The 15,473-nt window shown below is 41.6% G+C and overlaps 2 protein-coding genes across 2 annotated transcripts; one reads left to right on the forward strand and one right to left on the reverse strand.

Moving 5' to 3' along the window:
• Positions 1-151: 151 nt before the first annotated feature.
• Positions 152-4,754, reverse strand: med4 (mediator complex subunit 4). Its single transcript, XM_056579249.1, has 7 exons — positions 4,262-4,754; positions 3,981-4,047; positions 3,689-3,859; positions 3,063-3,120; positions 2,870-2,956; positions 2,037-2,168; positions 152-864 (listed from the first exon to the last, which is right to left on the reverse strand). The coding sequence occupies exons 1-7, from the start codon at positions 4,324-4,326 to the stop codon at positions 692-694; spliced, it is 753 nt and encodes a 250-aa protein (XP_056435224.1). The 5' UTR covers positions 4,327-4,754; the 3' UTR covers positions 152-691.
• A 63-nt stretch (positions 4,755-4,817) lies between these two features.
• itm2bb (integral membrane protein 2Bb) lies at positions 4,818-15,399 on the forward strand. Its single transcript, XM_056579248.1, has 7 exons — positions 4,818-5,303; positions 10,645-10,776; positions 11,725-11,796; positions 12,050-12,199; positions 12,417-12,527; positions 12,765-12,915; positions 14,547-15,399. The coding sequence occupies exons 1-7, from the start codon at positions 5,220-5,222 to the stop codon at positions 14,633-14,635; spliced, it is 789 nt and encodes a 262-aa protein (XP_056435223.1). The 5' UTR covers positions 4,818-5,219; the 3' UTR covers positions 14,636-15,399.
• Positions 15,400-15,473: the final 74 nt, after the last annotated feature.

Raw genomic sequence — 15,473 nt, forward strand, 5'->3', positions numbered from 1 at the left:
TTTGATAAGATATTAGTTAATTCGTCTGAGACAGAAAATGTGAATGTCAGAATAGAAAGTACAGGCAAGTATGCGAGAAAAAATTATCATTTTTGAAAATAAGAATAAGGCAATAGAGAACATTTGCAATACATATTACACACACAATAATAAATTCTTCGTACACGCACTGAAAGAAAAAGGAAAACGACCCTGAAACATTTTCAAATGTTTATTTACAAGGTGAGTATGTACATACCTATATACATTTGAAGAAAATCAAATCAAAACTTTGGTTTGTTTCTTCAAGCCATGAACTGCGTATACTGCTGTACTGAATTACAGTTTCACATTTCACACCAGACCCATTAAGTAAAACAGAAGCTACACTAACAAAGGTGTACCAATAGGAGATTTGTATCTGGATCCGTTTGCAATTTGGGAGGGATGAATAATGCACAGATACACACTTAAAACAGCTGGAGTGAAGGTAGATGGTTTCTGAGGGGATTTGGACCGAAATTAGGCAATCAGTTGAATAGATTATTTAAATGTGGTCAGCTGTGGAGAAAACTGATTGAGACTGTAGGTTAAAGGAAACACTTCGACACACACACATACACAGATTCTCTCATCTCTCTCTCTCTCTCTCTCTCTCTCTCTCTCTCTCTCTCTCTCTCTCTCTCTCTCCCTCCCTCTCCCTCTCTCTCTCTCAGTCAGAGTCACTGCTGCTGCTGGAAGAGTCCGTTGACATGGCCTCCACCTCATCCTCGTTCTCCTTGTTATGACCGGGCGGCTCCAGACCAAAGTCGTTGCCATGGTGTGGGGGCAGCATCCCCACGGAAACGTCAGAAGACTGCCAGGGGTACTGGGGGGTCAAGACGTCTTGGGGAAAGAGGGGGGGAACAGGTTAAAACTTGAACACTTACAGTGTTCTCATACCATTCTAAACACTAAGATGAAAGACAGGATTTTCATCCAGGGCGATATAAACCATACATGAGGATATGAACCAAGAGGGACGAAAATCCTAACTGATCAAACAATTGTTCAAAAGGTTTAAGTTGTTTATATATGTATATACACTAGGGATGGGCACGAGTAGTAAATTCCAAACTCGAGCGATCAAATTAATTCCTCGAGGATCAATCGAGTACTCGTTTAATCTAATCTATTTTTAGAATGCAACGCATCTGCAGCAGGAATAGGCCTAATGATGAACGGCAATATTACCAATCAAACCAGTCAGAGTTATCAGAGTATTCATTATTTATTTTTGCAAACGTTCAAAACACATTTTCCTTACAAAAATAAATATGCATCTCACAATTTAAACCACGTGAAACCAAGGCCTGTAACGGTTAAAAAAAAAAAAAAAACGAAACAAGTAGCCTAACCATTGCAAGTAATTTAAAGCTGCAAATAAAACGGCAGCAAATGGACAAAAAAATACTCAGCGTTGTGATCTCTTCTACACGGCCGGGATTACAGCTGTTTTTGCGGCGGTGAAAATAGCCGACACACTTTGGTTGCTGGGGGTCTGCTTTCCCGAACTCACCGTCGTGTTTCAGAAGCATATGTTGCTGCATAGTACTTTAAGTACTCTGGTAGCTCAATTTCGCTTGGCATATTTTACATTTCACCTGATGATCTCCTATTTCTGTAAAGTATCTCAATTCTTCGCTGCGCTTTGCTTTAACTGCCATCTCATAACTTTTTGAATTCTGGCGTTGTGCACACGGCACGGCACGCGCCACACAGAAATTTGATAGATTTAATTTGCTTTGTGCACCCAGCATGAGTTATTGGCGCCGCACAGAAAATGTATACATTTGCCTTAGAAAACTTTGTTTGTGTGTGTATATGCAAACTCGAGTTTGCCTGTCCACCAACCGAGTTCATTTGTAACGAGGAGTACTCGAGTAATCGATTCCTCACGCCCATTCCTAATATATACGCATTGTTTTCTGTTATATATCCAGCATTTTTTGCATATTCAAGACTGAATCTGGAGTATGCAGACCGGTCTAAATTGGAGACTCTATGACTAGACTGACCTGGCAATCTCCCAGCAGCCAGTGCGTCACCTGGCAGATGTCCGTTCACGCCATTGGTCGGCAGGTTAGCCATGTGACCCAGCAGTCCACTACGCATCTCCATGTCTGTTGGATATGGCCTGCGAGGATCGCCTGGTGTAAAGAGGATAACAAAAAACTGATTAATAACCTGGTATAAACAGGAATACAAAGGGGATTGATAATCTTGTTTACACAACATTACCTACAGGATTAATAACCAGGTATGAACACGATTACAAAAAGAATTAATAGCATGGTGTTAACCGGATTATGCTATACAGAATATCGTATTTTTTTTAAATAAAAATGCATTTTCTATAAATCGCAGGAGTGGTAAAAAGTGGTTGTGTGTTTCTAAATACCACAAATAAACCACTCCGTAGTATAAGCTGCGTCTTATCACGCATCTTTGCCCTGAACCGAATGTACGGCCCAATGCCTGTGTCCAACAGTAACTAAATTGCAATTGCCACCCGTTGCCGGTCAATTGATGGTTGACCGGCCGTGAGTAATTTGAGATAATGCCTATTCAAGCTTTAGCAAAACCCTGACATTTTTGACGGATTTAGGAAAAAGCATATTTTCTAAAGCTGCATAATTTATTTAATTTAGACGTGGAGGCTTTGAATTATCGTTCATGGACGATTTTTTTAAGAGGTTATCTTTTACTTGCAAACTTCAAATATAAATAAGCAGAGGGATATGCTGGTGATGTAGGCATAACTACGGCAGGTATATGTAACACTTGAGCATAGTTTTGCCCGAAATAATTTGACCCAGAATAACAGTTTTTGAGAGGTCGGCGGTGGTACCTGGGAGCCAGTTGAGTGGAGCGCACACAGCGTTGCTGGCACTGATCCGGTGAGCGTACTTGATGAGTTCCTCCGATGAGATGCTCCCTGGAAAACACACCGCCGCTTCAGATCTCAGGGTAAAAGTCAAACAAAAAGCTTCTCTCTCATTGGAGGAAAAGCAGGAAGTGAGGAGGATGAGTGCCAAGCTTACCCTTCTTGGCTTTGTCAATAGATTTCAGTTTCTCCTTTGCTTGATAGACAGCTGTGGCCTGAGAGAGTCAGAGAGAGATAAAGAGAGAAATATATAAAGACACAGACAGAAAAAATATACAGGACCATATATATAGTTGTTTTAAATAGGTAGCTCTGTCCACAGCTATTAATCAAGAATTACCTCGTCAAAAGCAGGAGAAGAGCCAGCAACCAGAGGGTTGCTGGCTCTTCTCCTGCTTTTTCTCCTGCTTTTGAAAACTAGAACTACATGCTGAGGTACTGCCCAAGCAGTATTAACAACAGCATTAGTCAATTTAACTATTTAGCTGCTTTATCCAAAGTGAGTTATGATACACATCAGGGGTTAGCGAATCTTGCTCAAGTATGCCTTAAGGTAGACTCGGGAATATTTTTGTGAGTCGAAAAGCTTAACCATCAGAGTATGTCCTGCAGTACAGCTAGTAGCGGGTGGTAATACTAGAACTAGAATTAGTGATACAGTAGTAGTAGTAGTAGTAATGGACCTAGAGGCATTGGTAAGAGTAGTAGTATTAGTATGACTATATTATACTTATATAGTAATATATGTAGTAATACACTAGTTGTAGTAGAAGGTGTACCAACCAGGATGTGTTCTGCCTCCTTCAGCTGTTTCTGGAGTTGTTGGATGTCGCTGTCTCTCTTCTCCACCTCTTTCTCCAGGAGGAGCATCTCCTCCTGGACCCGGCCCTGCTCCCTGCCCACCTCCATCAGCTCCTGCAACTCCCTGTCCCTCTGGACCAGCAGATCTAGGATCTAACGTACCCACACAAACAAACCCACACTCAGACTGTCTGTTATTTACCAACATCTGACGTTGCATCTTCTGAATAAAAGATTAAACGAAAAGCATCGGATCAGATCCATGAAGTCATACCTGTGTATCCTCGCCTGCTTGCGGGAGTTTCTGGCTTCTGGATAAGGCCAGCATTTCTATCAGCTCCCTAAAATAAAAGACTATACATTCAGGAAATGCATGCAGGAAAAGTATTTTTGAATGTTAGATAAAGTATTAAAGTCTTTAAAGCTGTGAAGTCATTTACATTTTCATTGGGAGTTGGATAACTGTTTGTACACTATCTTAGTTAGGAAACCAACTTCCGTATGAGAAGGTGTAAATGAAAAAGATTGATACTCTAAGATCTCGAAGTGCTTTACCTGGATAAAACTTCCAAATCATCCAAAACAGACAATAACCGCTCTTTAGTTGCCTTTTCAGCCATTGTCAAATATTATTTTCACTTCTACGCATGTCAGGAAATCTGCGTGCGATGAAAGGAAAACCAGTCAGCGGTAAATTAAACTCTGTGCTGAGGAGCGACGCCTGCTGGCAGGGAGTTCTGGAAGGCTTATGTTAGAAAACCATTTTTATCTATTTATTTTGGTTTTACTGGGTATCGCATATCCACTTCGCATATGCCCCTGTATAATGCTTTAGACAACCTTTCAAATATTAAGAAGAATAAGATTCATAACTGTATTTCATCATAAAGACGTACGCATTTTGTATTTCTTTGCGTCAACATGTTTCGTTTGTACGTTGCCAGTTTTTCAAACATAATCCTCCTGATACACATTTAACGAGATGACCTCATGAACGATTACATGCTAAGATTGATTAAAAAAAAAACTTAGGAAATCTAACATCATCAATATTTGTTGAATCCTAGAAATATGGTTAAAGCAAATAAACGTAGCATGCCTAAACTCATCTTGACCAATATGATAAATGAAAGTGATAGCAATGATTTATGTTTTGCGGTAAATACTACCTTTGATTTTAAGGATCAAACACACGCGTTTACCATACATTCCTTGCAATAATACTGCATTTACCCTATTGAGAATCGTGTTAATGCGTAAAGCGGTATACATTTTTTTATATATTATATATTAAGGGGCAAATGTTTCGCCCTGCGATGGCCTGTAACTCGGAAGTCTCCTCCATAATAGGGGGATATTGTGTTGGTGAGGCAACCTAGTGTAGTCCTCTGGTGGTTCAGTGCGCACATACACAGAGCTCAGAGAGGAGGAGGTGCACAAAGCTAGAATCCCGGAGCATACTTGCTAACTTTTTTGTTATTATTTTTTAATCGACAAATAATCCATTAGCACGATGGTTAAGGTGTCTTTCAACTCCGCCCTGGGGCAGAAGGAAGCGAAAAAGGACGTCGAGACGCTGATCCCAGAAGACGAAAAAGTAAGTGAAAATGGTGGAAGCCAAACGATTAAGTCAACAAAGACCGAAAGCAAACATTCGAACTCGGTATTGGATTTTCCCTGATGTTTTTAGTTGTAGTGCAGTTAATCAAAAGTCCACACGGTAGTATTGCTTACTCACTCTAGCTATCCCCTCTAACTTTTATTGAACATCTGTTGGTTGGCAGACGATTATCGACGCATACATGGAAAATCTATTATTTAACCCTGCCTGCTCCCAAATGAAAGCTAACTGTTAGCTGAATTCATTGTAAGTCATTCTTTATACAAGCTTCTGTTAATTTACTATACAGGAATGGACTAGTATAAACTAACACGTCATTTTTCGAGGACACCCAGGTTTCTGTTATATAATTCATCGTCTAACCTCAGTAGGTCTTGCAGTTAACATTTCTGGGCAGATAACGCTACAACGTTAGCTGTATAACAATTATATTGATTAACTGTGGGTGTTTGTTTGTGAGACAGTCTGTCACGCCATTAGACGGGTAACGAGGTCAGTTTCTCTCTTCCGTCTGTTTTGCATTGTTCCTGCATTATATATTTTCCTGTCAAGGTTGGCTAACGGCCAATATTTACTGGGATGTAGCAACAAGCTAGGAGATAATAATAATTAGAAGATAAAATAATTTAACTGTAAAAATAAGTGATCTGTTCCGGTTATTTATCATCGTTTATTTGTTTATTTAAACGTTTAAAGGCAATGGTATGCCAATCCACAACTTCTTGTTTCAGTTTTTACTCTAATAAATTGTAAAACCAGATGCCGTTTCATTTTTTTTTTACCTCGGGTTAACTGGTGTGCACATGATGCATCTCAAAGAACACAGCTAAACATGTCTCCACATCCAGAGGGGCAGGATAGTCTAGTCCTGGCCTAAATGTTCCGGGTTCGAACACCAATGTCTGCACTTTAACCTTATGGCTTTCTTGAGCAAGTTGCCCACTATTTCCTTCCTTCTCCACGACGATGTATTGAAAAAGTCAAATGCTATAATATTAAATAGCTGGCATGGTAAATTGTTGACCCAGAGCAGGGACAACAAAACGACTCTTCTCTACATATGTGGTACGCAGAGCACTGGGTTGAACTGTTTTTGGACTCTTATCTCCCTAGTTACAAAATTACTTTCAAACTATCAACAGTGTTGTAGATGACTCCCATAATCACCAAACAGAACTTGTGGCTCGGTGATGGACGTTTAGTGTTCAAATCCCACTGGATCCATGCAGTGTGAAGTCAGCTTGATGTCCCTATCTTCTCACCCTCTGACATTGATGATGATGATGCCTCACCAGAATAAAAACTGGGTCTAAAATACCAGCTTTATCAGCCCACCAAACCCACCAGTTTATTTATTTATTACATCACTTTTGATCTTAACACAAATATCCTGACCGATAGACTGAACCTAACCAATTGAACTGCATGCTGTCAGATGGGTTCTGCTGTGTGTTGTTATTGGGGCCTGAGACATTGGAGAGGTTGGAAAGGATTATTTTCTAAGCCCCCAGACTCTGTTAGTCTGGGGGCCCGCTGTTAGCAGCCATAGCAGGGCATGTGATTAGCACGGCTTGCTAGCCCCATAGCAGGGTGTGGGATTTGTACGGTTTGCTATCCCCATAACAGGGCATGTGATTAGCATGGCTTGCTAGCCCCATTGCAGGGCATGGGATTAGCATGGTTTGCTAGCCCCATAGCAGGACAAGGGATTAACTTGTCAGGCTGGACAGGAAGGAAAAAACAACCCCTGTTCACCCTACTGTCACCCCATGCTACCCTACAGACAGACCTGGGGTCTCATTTATAACCGTTGCGCACGCACAAAACGGGGCTGAACTTGGCGTACGTGACTTTCCACGCCAAGGTTGTGATCTATAAAAAAACAACTTGACGGGAAAATGTGCGCAGCCCTAAGCAAACTCAGACCCATGCGTACGCATAGTTTGGAGGAAAAAGAGAATTGGCGACACAGATGGTGTGGTGGTGAACTGAAGTCAGACCGAAGAATTGTAGAGTGAGAACGATTATGTTTTATCATCGCCCTTCATAAATTTAATTTAAACCCGTATCATGCGTTAAATCTATGTAATCAGAATAATTAGTCATCTGCGTCATTTCTCAGTTATAACTCCAGAAACATCTCCTTAGAATATAAAAAAAAAAAAAATCTCTATACTTAATCCTGTCACTCCATACTGTCCACTGACGGCGCGACTGCATGGAATAAAGCATCTGTCCAACATGTGTCAACATAATATTTTTATGTGACTGTAAAGTTTAAACACATAATCAAATGCAAATTAAATCCCAAGTGTGGAAAACCAAGCCACACTCTTCATCACAATCGTTGTCCGTACTCTTGATGCTTTTCATGACAAATCACGTATTAAAAGGGGTTATGTTCAAGAACATTTTACGTGGGTGTTTACAAACTGATTATCCAAGGTGTTCTCGGTCAGCCTTATTACCGTAACCCTATAAATACAGAGGTGAGCGCCGTGGTAATGCTGCACCATATGGCACTTCTGGCGGACCATGCAAATGGCTGGATTCGGAGGAAGAGGGTCTTTAGGGACCATAACGATTTATTGGTAGGCTACATAAAAATATGTAACTTTATGTCAGACCAGTACTTTTTTAATTCTGGGTCAGTGCGCTCCGTGCTACTGACAGAGTTCACTGCTGCAGCAACATGTTGCCACTCACTCTGCTTTTTGTTGTTGGCGATCCCAATCCCGAACAAAACTACTTTTCGGGCCTCCATCTCACCCACAAGTGTCTCCACTAATACTTGCATCTGAGTCTGTTTTATATGCAGTTCGAATTCATGAGGTCATTTGCGTTGACCATTTATGACTAAAAAGGGGCGTGTACAGGGCGGAACGTGAAGCTGATTCAGCTGCGCACACTTGTAGGCAGTCTGTGATTTATAAAGAAAAGATTGCGTACGGTGTGCGTATGCAGGGTTTTATAAATCGGAATATTTTTTGGCGCACGCAAAACTTGGCTTTTGGGCGTACGTACACTTTTAGTAGCGATCCCGCGCACAGTTTTATAAATGAGACCCCTAGTGCTTCCCAGGACAGGCTGGCACCTGTACAAACGTCTACTCTCTGATGATGCTAACTACCTTTTCAGTTGCTAACTTCCTTATTCTAGCCCGCTGCATTGTGTCTGCTGGAGAGATAATAGTAAATAAACAGATTTTGATGTCCTTAACATTATCCCAGTGCAATGTTTGAAATTGTATTAATGAATAACGGTACATTTATAGTATGTAATGTAGTTAGATACTTTGCAGATATGAGCTATATTATTGACAGGATTAATTTATTCCAACGAGCGACGTTGGAAGTGGAGGTGTCTGTGTGGACCTAGCTCTGGGTTGTTAGTGTTATTCCACCCCAGACGGAAACACACCATCGTCAGCACTTATCAGTTCTTAACTGGAGATCGTGTTTCACTTTGAAACCTGCGGGCATCTGAAACCCAAGATTCATTGTGATTGGTGATCTGCATTGGTCTCCATAGTTACAGAAACAAGACCTCCTCCTCCTCCAAGGGGAGGTTCTGTACGGGTCAGTCCACAAGGGTCTGTAGGGAACACATGCCTTTATACCGTGATACTGCCAAAGCCTAGAACACAATCACTTTTTTAGGGCCACAGCTCATCTACTGCGATAACTGATATCTTAATATACTGATGAGATTAAGCATTATACGCTTAGGGGAAGTGGTGTTATAAGACCTGTTTTTAAGGTTTGAGGTTAAAGGTCTTAAGTGTGTGTCTGGCTGTGCGGTTGGCCTGTCTGGTGTTGTCTGTTAAAGGGTTGTTTTATTTCCACCAACACACAAAGAAAGACACGGTGAATAAACATTCAATACTATTGTCAAGTTCACTGGGAGAGAGCGGTAGATTTGTTGTGGCAGACCTCTTCAGACTAGATAACAACTATTAAGTAATTTAGCAGACATTGTCAGAAGGAACAGGTAGGAGATAGGGCAGCTTGCCTTGCTCAAGGATGTTGTCTACAGGTAGACTCTGTGGACATAGCCAATCAAATGCAGAACCTTTCAGAAAGAGTTTGACCCCCTCAACATCAGACTATTCTGCTTCGGAGATCCACTCCAGGGTGTTGCTATCTGGCATAAAGAGCCCATCCTGTTTCCTCAGAGGGTTGGGAGGGGATTTCCAGGGAAAACGGGACATTAGAGGGTACACTGCCAACAATAATAAAGCAGTTGTGAGAGGAATGGATTATTGGCAGATACACACACACACAAGTGTGTGTGTGTGTGTGTGTCAGTATAACATTGTTAATTTTATGATAAGATGTGTTTGTATAATTGGGTTATTATGTAGGTCATGGGTTTTTAAACCATTTCCTCTAAATCTTAGTCGTGGGATCTTATCATCGCACAGTACTCTAATTCTTGAGGAAGTGAACCAATCGCAAATTCCGCTGGGCCTTAGAGTGTTCTGTGCTTCGTCATCATCCCATCTCTAAACCAGATCCTGATCCATTTTGGGTCCTGACCCATAGTTTAAACTTTGATAGATGACTTATTGTGCTACTGGAGGTTCTGGATTCTATTATAACTAGGAAGTGAGCAGACGAGGTGAAGTAAGTTTCCAGCTCATGTTTTGTGAAAAAGGAGAAGCTCTGTTCATGCCCCAACACTGAGCGGTCTGTTGCCTGTGTGCGAGTATTATGGGATGTGTTTGAGCTTGTTGAGAAACTTCCCTATCGCATGTTATCGAGAGAGGAAGCGAATTTGGAACAACGTTTCAACGGGGGACGGGAATTTGCACAAAGTCCTCACAAGCACAAAGTACACGCCACCACCACACATTCATATTATTATTGGTATGAATAGTTGATGTTTATCTGCAAGCCCTGCCATCTAAAAATGCATTGACAACATCCATGTGTTGTGTTGAGTTAGTGTTACCTCAAGCCTGTGTTTGCTGCTCTTTCCTTCCACACATCGATTTTAGGTTCTACTTTCCTTGTTTTGTTGGTTTTTTGTTGTTTCACTTTTTGAACCTTGTCTTTTTGTTGACACAGCAATGACCGTAAACACACACATCTGTTTTGAAGTGTGTGTTTGTTTATCTGTGTGCTGCCTGGTTTGAGCTGAGAAGCAGCAGATCTCCCATGCCCCACTCCCTGATGAGGAATGTCTCACCGCCCCTACCCTACCCTACCTGCTGCCTAGGGGAACAGCGTCACATGTGCCTCTGCTAAGAACTCTGGGAAGGCCTGGTAAACTACCCAGAGTGCTTTTACTAACTTCCTGTGTTCTATGTGTGTAGGACCCGGAGGCGGGGGTGGCAGTGCGCGGGCCATCGCGGGCATGGGGCTGGTGCATGTGTCTGGGCCTCGCCCTCATGCTCTCTGGCCTGGTGGTAGGCGGAGCTTACCTTTACCGATACTACATCATGGAGGTGAGAAAGCCAAACGCACACACACTGAATAGTCTACTATAGGGCTGCTCGATTTTGGGAACAATCATAATCACGATTATTTTAGTCAATATTGAAATCACGATTATTCAAACGTTTTTTTTGAGTTTGAAAACATATATTCATTCAGCATGTCTCCGATTTTTTTTTTTTTGTAACTGTACTTTGAAATTTCGCCTTAAAAAATACACAAAATGGTCAAAAATATAATGTTCCAATCTAAAATGATAAACAGATATGTATCCAGCTGTTCTGCCCTTTCTATAAAAAAAACAACGAATTATGTTAATTTTGTGATGGTTTGACAAAAAAATCTCGATCAAAGTTCCCAGCCCAAGTAGGCTAATAGACCATAAAAACCACTAGTCAACACTATTTAACGTGGTGCATTAAGTTTTGAGTTTTCATGAACTCGGCAGTAAAGTAACGGTATCTCCCACTCACACAAACTTGCTGGGGGTTTAGTCCAGTGAGATTGCGGCTCATTTGTAAACAGCCGCGTAGAGCGAATCGAGGACTCTTCTTTTTCACATATACAGTACCTATGTGGTTCCTGCCTACATCAGTTTACCCTTAAAGGTGCATTAACTTGAGATCTGGTGGGGCACGAGGTTCTTGAGTAAGGCATTTCTAAAACACCCAAAATCACCTATAACATAATACATGTGGTCAGGCGCAAGTCCTCCCCTCAAGCTAACCCACCTTTACTCGTTGTATTAGAGACCTTTTTCGACGAGAAGTTACCATTGTTATTTGCTGATATAAATATGATATATCTCCCGCAATCAATCGTCCATTCAACTACATTTTGGGAGTAGTTGACAACTGCTTAAATGAGTAGTCGTGAATACAGACGCTTTCACACAGCTTGAGAACATAATACATACTTAATAATGTTACTTTGTCTCTGTCTTTCTCTCCCCATCCCAGGAGGGCAGGGTGTTTGTGTGTGGGGTCAATTATCGTGAGGAAGACTTCATGGTTCCAGAAGATGATGATGATGTGAGTCACACGGCAACCATGGGTCCTGAATTGATCTCCATCCGGTACCATGGGCTGTGATTGGCTGACTACCCTGTGTCCTGATTTGGTCCTTGTCATGTGGTTGGCTAATGGTCTTGTACCGTGCATCCTGATTGGCTTACTTTCCAGTTCTTTGCGTCCTGAGTGGTTGTCAATCCTCTATCGTGCATTCTGATCAGCCGACTTCCTTGTCAAGTGCGTCATTGGATGACTCCTCTGTACCGTGCGATAGATCCGGGTGAACCTGCCATCCACGTACCAGATGCGCCAGCTGCAGGAGAGTGTGCGGGTGCTGGAGAGAGAGCAGGTGGCCCTCATCAACGTCCCTGTACCAGAGTTTGAGGACACCGATCCCGCTGACATCGTCCACGACTTCGAGAGGGTCAGAACACAAACACTACCTACCATAACATTGTACAACTGACCACTCGGGTATTATAAATATATACTATCATTGTTCACTTGTTAATATTACATATATATATTATAATGGATATTGTCTTATTTAACAACCTTTTAACTATAACATACTATATCCTTTACTATAAAACACTATCACTAAATATAAATCCCTCAGTGGTTTTTGTTGTTGTCTCCAGAGGCTGACTGCCTACCTGGACCTGAACCTCAACAAGTGCTACGTGATCCCCCTCAACACCTCTGTGGTCATGCCCCCGAAAGACTTGATGGAGCTGCTGGAGAACATCAAGGTAACCTCTCCTCCCCTGTCGTTATGGTTATTGGGGCTCTCCTCAGCCTGTTGTTACGGTAACTTTTTATGGTTACGGGCCTTTGGTGACATTTGTGGCATGTTCTGAAATGTGTCAGTATGTGTGATGGATGGCTATAAGATATGGCTATAGATATGAGATCGACTCGCACCTGCTCCCTAAGGAGGTGTGTTACGTTCACGGTATGATGAGGATGTTGTGGTTCTGTGATTATAGATGGGCACATACCTGCCCCAGTCTTATCTGCTCCATGAGGAGATGGTGGTGACAGAGAGGCTTCACCATGTGGACCAGCTGGGATACTACATCTACAGCCTCTGTCGTGGCAAGCAGACCTTCAAGCTTCAGCGCCGGGAACGCATCATCGGTATTGCCCTAACCTTATAACTTATACTACATTGGTACTGCTACACATAATGGATTAGTACTAAAATACTACTTGACGGACCGTAATAATAAAATAGTGCTAGTATTGTTATACCTGAGTGCTATACATCGCATGACACGTGTAAAGCTTTCAGTTTAAACAATGAGGTGATATACAAACCATTTAAATTAATATGTCCAAAGTATTTCTTGGGCCCTATTTTAACGGTCTGGAACGCAAGTGAGAAGCACCAAGCGCAAGTAGCTTTGTGGGTGGTTCTACGGCGATGTCGCTAGTTTACCGGCGCGAAAAATGACTCTTGCGCCCCGGCGCATATCCAAAAAGGGTTGGTCTGAAGTAGCCCAATTACCCGGTGTGGTTTGGGCGTAACGTGCAATAAACCAATGAGAGTGCCAGCTCCCATCCCTTTTAAGAGACATGACCGCATTTGAATCCGAGTTGATATTTTGACAGCGCGTCTGCAGTCTCCGATGAGACAGATGCACATGAATTTCAAACTTCAAATGGCTCAGTTAATGCTAATTCACACATGGAATAAGGTTTTCTTCCACAACTTCCTCAAATAAATTTCGGCAAAGCAAACGTACATGATATAACATATGATATGCAGTAACTGTGGTTCTATTTAATGTTATACGCAATACATTATAAACTAGTTTCTTATCAGTATTGTATGCATTATCGTTATCGTCTTGTGTTCCTAATATGCTTGTGTCCCCCCGTTAATATACATTGCCATGGTCCGTATTATGCGTTACGTGTTTAGTTTGCGTGTCTTTAAACGGATGGACGCACGCACGCTCGCATTCATTCATTCTTTTTAACACTCACTCGCTGTAAAACAATGTTTTCTCACGATCAAATACTCAATCAATACTCATCATCAATCCTAAAAGTTATGGTCATGTACACGATGTCTGTGTCCAGAAAATATGTGTTTTCTGTACGGTGTTTGCAGATGCATTGATTTAAAAGTACAACTTATTACTGCTGTATCAGCTGTTCTTTCCCCAAGTAATTTACCAAGAATGTGTGGCTAGGTAGATGAGAGAAGCAAAGTGTATGCGCGAGGTGCACAAGCAACATTATGCATGCGCCCTAAAAATAGCATCTGAACAATGCGCCACTGACTTTAAACCAGGCATTTCCTGGTTTGTGGCGCAAGTGGTTTCTGAAACTTCAAAATAGCACCAGGGAACGTTTGCGCCAGAACACGGCTCCTCCTTTAGCCGAACCGCCCCTTGGGGCGCAAGATCATTCCCTAATTTACCGACACGTGGCGCAGAAGGGAAAAGAACGCTCTGCGCCAGTTGCAAACTGGCGACGACACATGCGCAAGTGATCAAGTCAATTGCACCGGATGCAAGATAGGGCCCCTTGTCTTATTCCTACCCTAGCTTAAGCTCCGCTGTGTAACCTTGTTTTAAGAGTAAGAAGGGGTGGTTCTGAAAACTGCTCCTCTGGTAGAGGAGTAAGAAGGAGGAGGCTCTGAAACCGGGTCCTCTGGTAGAGGGGCGTAAGGAGGAGGAGGTTCTGAAGACCTGCTCCTCGAGTTAGGAGGAGTAGGAAGAGAAGTTTCTAAAACCTGTTGCTCTGGTTTGTTCTTGCAGGCATGCAGAAGCGCGAGGCCCTCAACTGCTTCAAGATCCGTCACTTTGAGAGCCAGCAAGTGGTGGAGACCAGCATCTGTGAGCTGTAGACGCACCGCGCCGCTTCCGCTGCTCATATACTACTATGATGTCACTGGAGTGGAAGCGCTTTCCGATTTTATTTTAATCACGCGTTTCTTTCTTCATCTCTGCTTCGTCTGGTGGTCGGTGTGCATGAGGTACTCTTAGTGTGAAGTTTAAGTGGAGGAGACAGGAAGTGTGGAAGAGTTGTGCACTGTTCAGTTCTTATGTCGAGGGATCCACAGCCTAAGATCGATGGGATTTGTTTAGATAATGAAAATAATTAAATATATATTAAGCTGAACTTCCAAAATAAACTCAGCCATAGAAATTATTATTATTTTTTTTTATAATTGTAATCAAGATATATTCATATGATAATGAATATATATATATATAAACTTTATACTGTGGGTATTTATTCACACAGAAATAAAGTTAGAAATTCAACAGATGTTAAAAATTACAAGATTTTGTTTTGTACAACTGAAGCGTTTGGACTGGTCACTTTTCTTTTGATTTGTAATTTACTGCTGTAGCTAAAAATAAATACCTTTTTTATATCCTTTATATAAAACATAATCCATAACTCATAGTTTGATAACTTTAAATGCAGCGATGACTTGTCTCTATCTGCATTCATATCATGTGTTTCTCTATAATACTTGTCTTTATGATGTTATGTAATCGCTGATTATACTTTTTGTTTGTTGATTAAATAACTCTGGGTGATGTACTAATGTGTATATATCGTCTATGACACCAGGAAAATAAAAACCAGTGGGAAATCTTATGTTTGCTGTCCTTCTTGTAGCATCGCTTCCAAAAGCATACCTCAGGTTCTTCACTCACAATATACTAATTGTG

This window comes from Gadus chalcogrammus, chromosome 20 (genome assembly GCF_026213295.1).
Source record: "Gadus chalcogrammus isolate NIFS_2021 chromosome 20, NIFS_Gcha_1.0, whole genome shotgun sequence".
NCBI classification, from domain to species: domain Eukaryota; kingdom Metazoa; phylum Chordata; class Actinopteri; order Gadiformes; family Gadidae; genus Gadus; species Gadus chalcogrammus.

What these genes read in the sequence shown, in the direction of transcription:
- med4 (XM_056579249.1), bottom strand. Translation starts at nt 4,326, where the DNA reads ATGGCTGAAAAGGCAACTAAAGAGCGGTTATTGTCTGTTTTGGATGAT. An exon ending in GATTTGGAAGTTTTATCCAG is followed by an intron (nt 4,048 to 4,261) that starts GTAAAGCACTTC and finishes CTTTTATTTTAG; the next exon opens with GGAGCTGATAGAAATGCTGG. An exon ending in AGGAGGCAGAACACATCCTG is followed by an intron (nt 3,121 to 3,688) that starts GTTGGTACACCT and finishes TGACTCTCTCAG; the next exon opens with GCCACAGCTGTCTATCAAGC.
- itm2bb (XM_056579248.1), top strand. Translation starts at nt 5,220, where the DNA reads ATGGTTAAGGTGTCTTTCAACTCCGCCCTGGGGCAGAAGGAAGCGAAA. An exon ending in TTCCAGAAGATGATGATGAT is followed by an intron (nt 11,797 to 12,049) that starts GTGAGTCACACG and finishes ACCGTGCGATAG; the next exon opens with ATCCGGGTGAACCTGCCATC. An exon ending in GCGCCGGGAACGCATCATCG is followed by an intron (nt 12,916 to 14,546) that starts GTATTGCCCTAA and finishes TTGTTCTTGCAG; the next exon opens with GCATGCAGAAGCGCGAGGCC.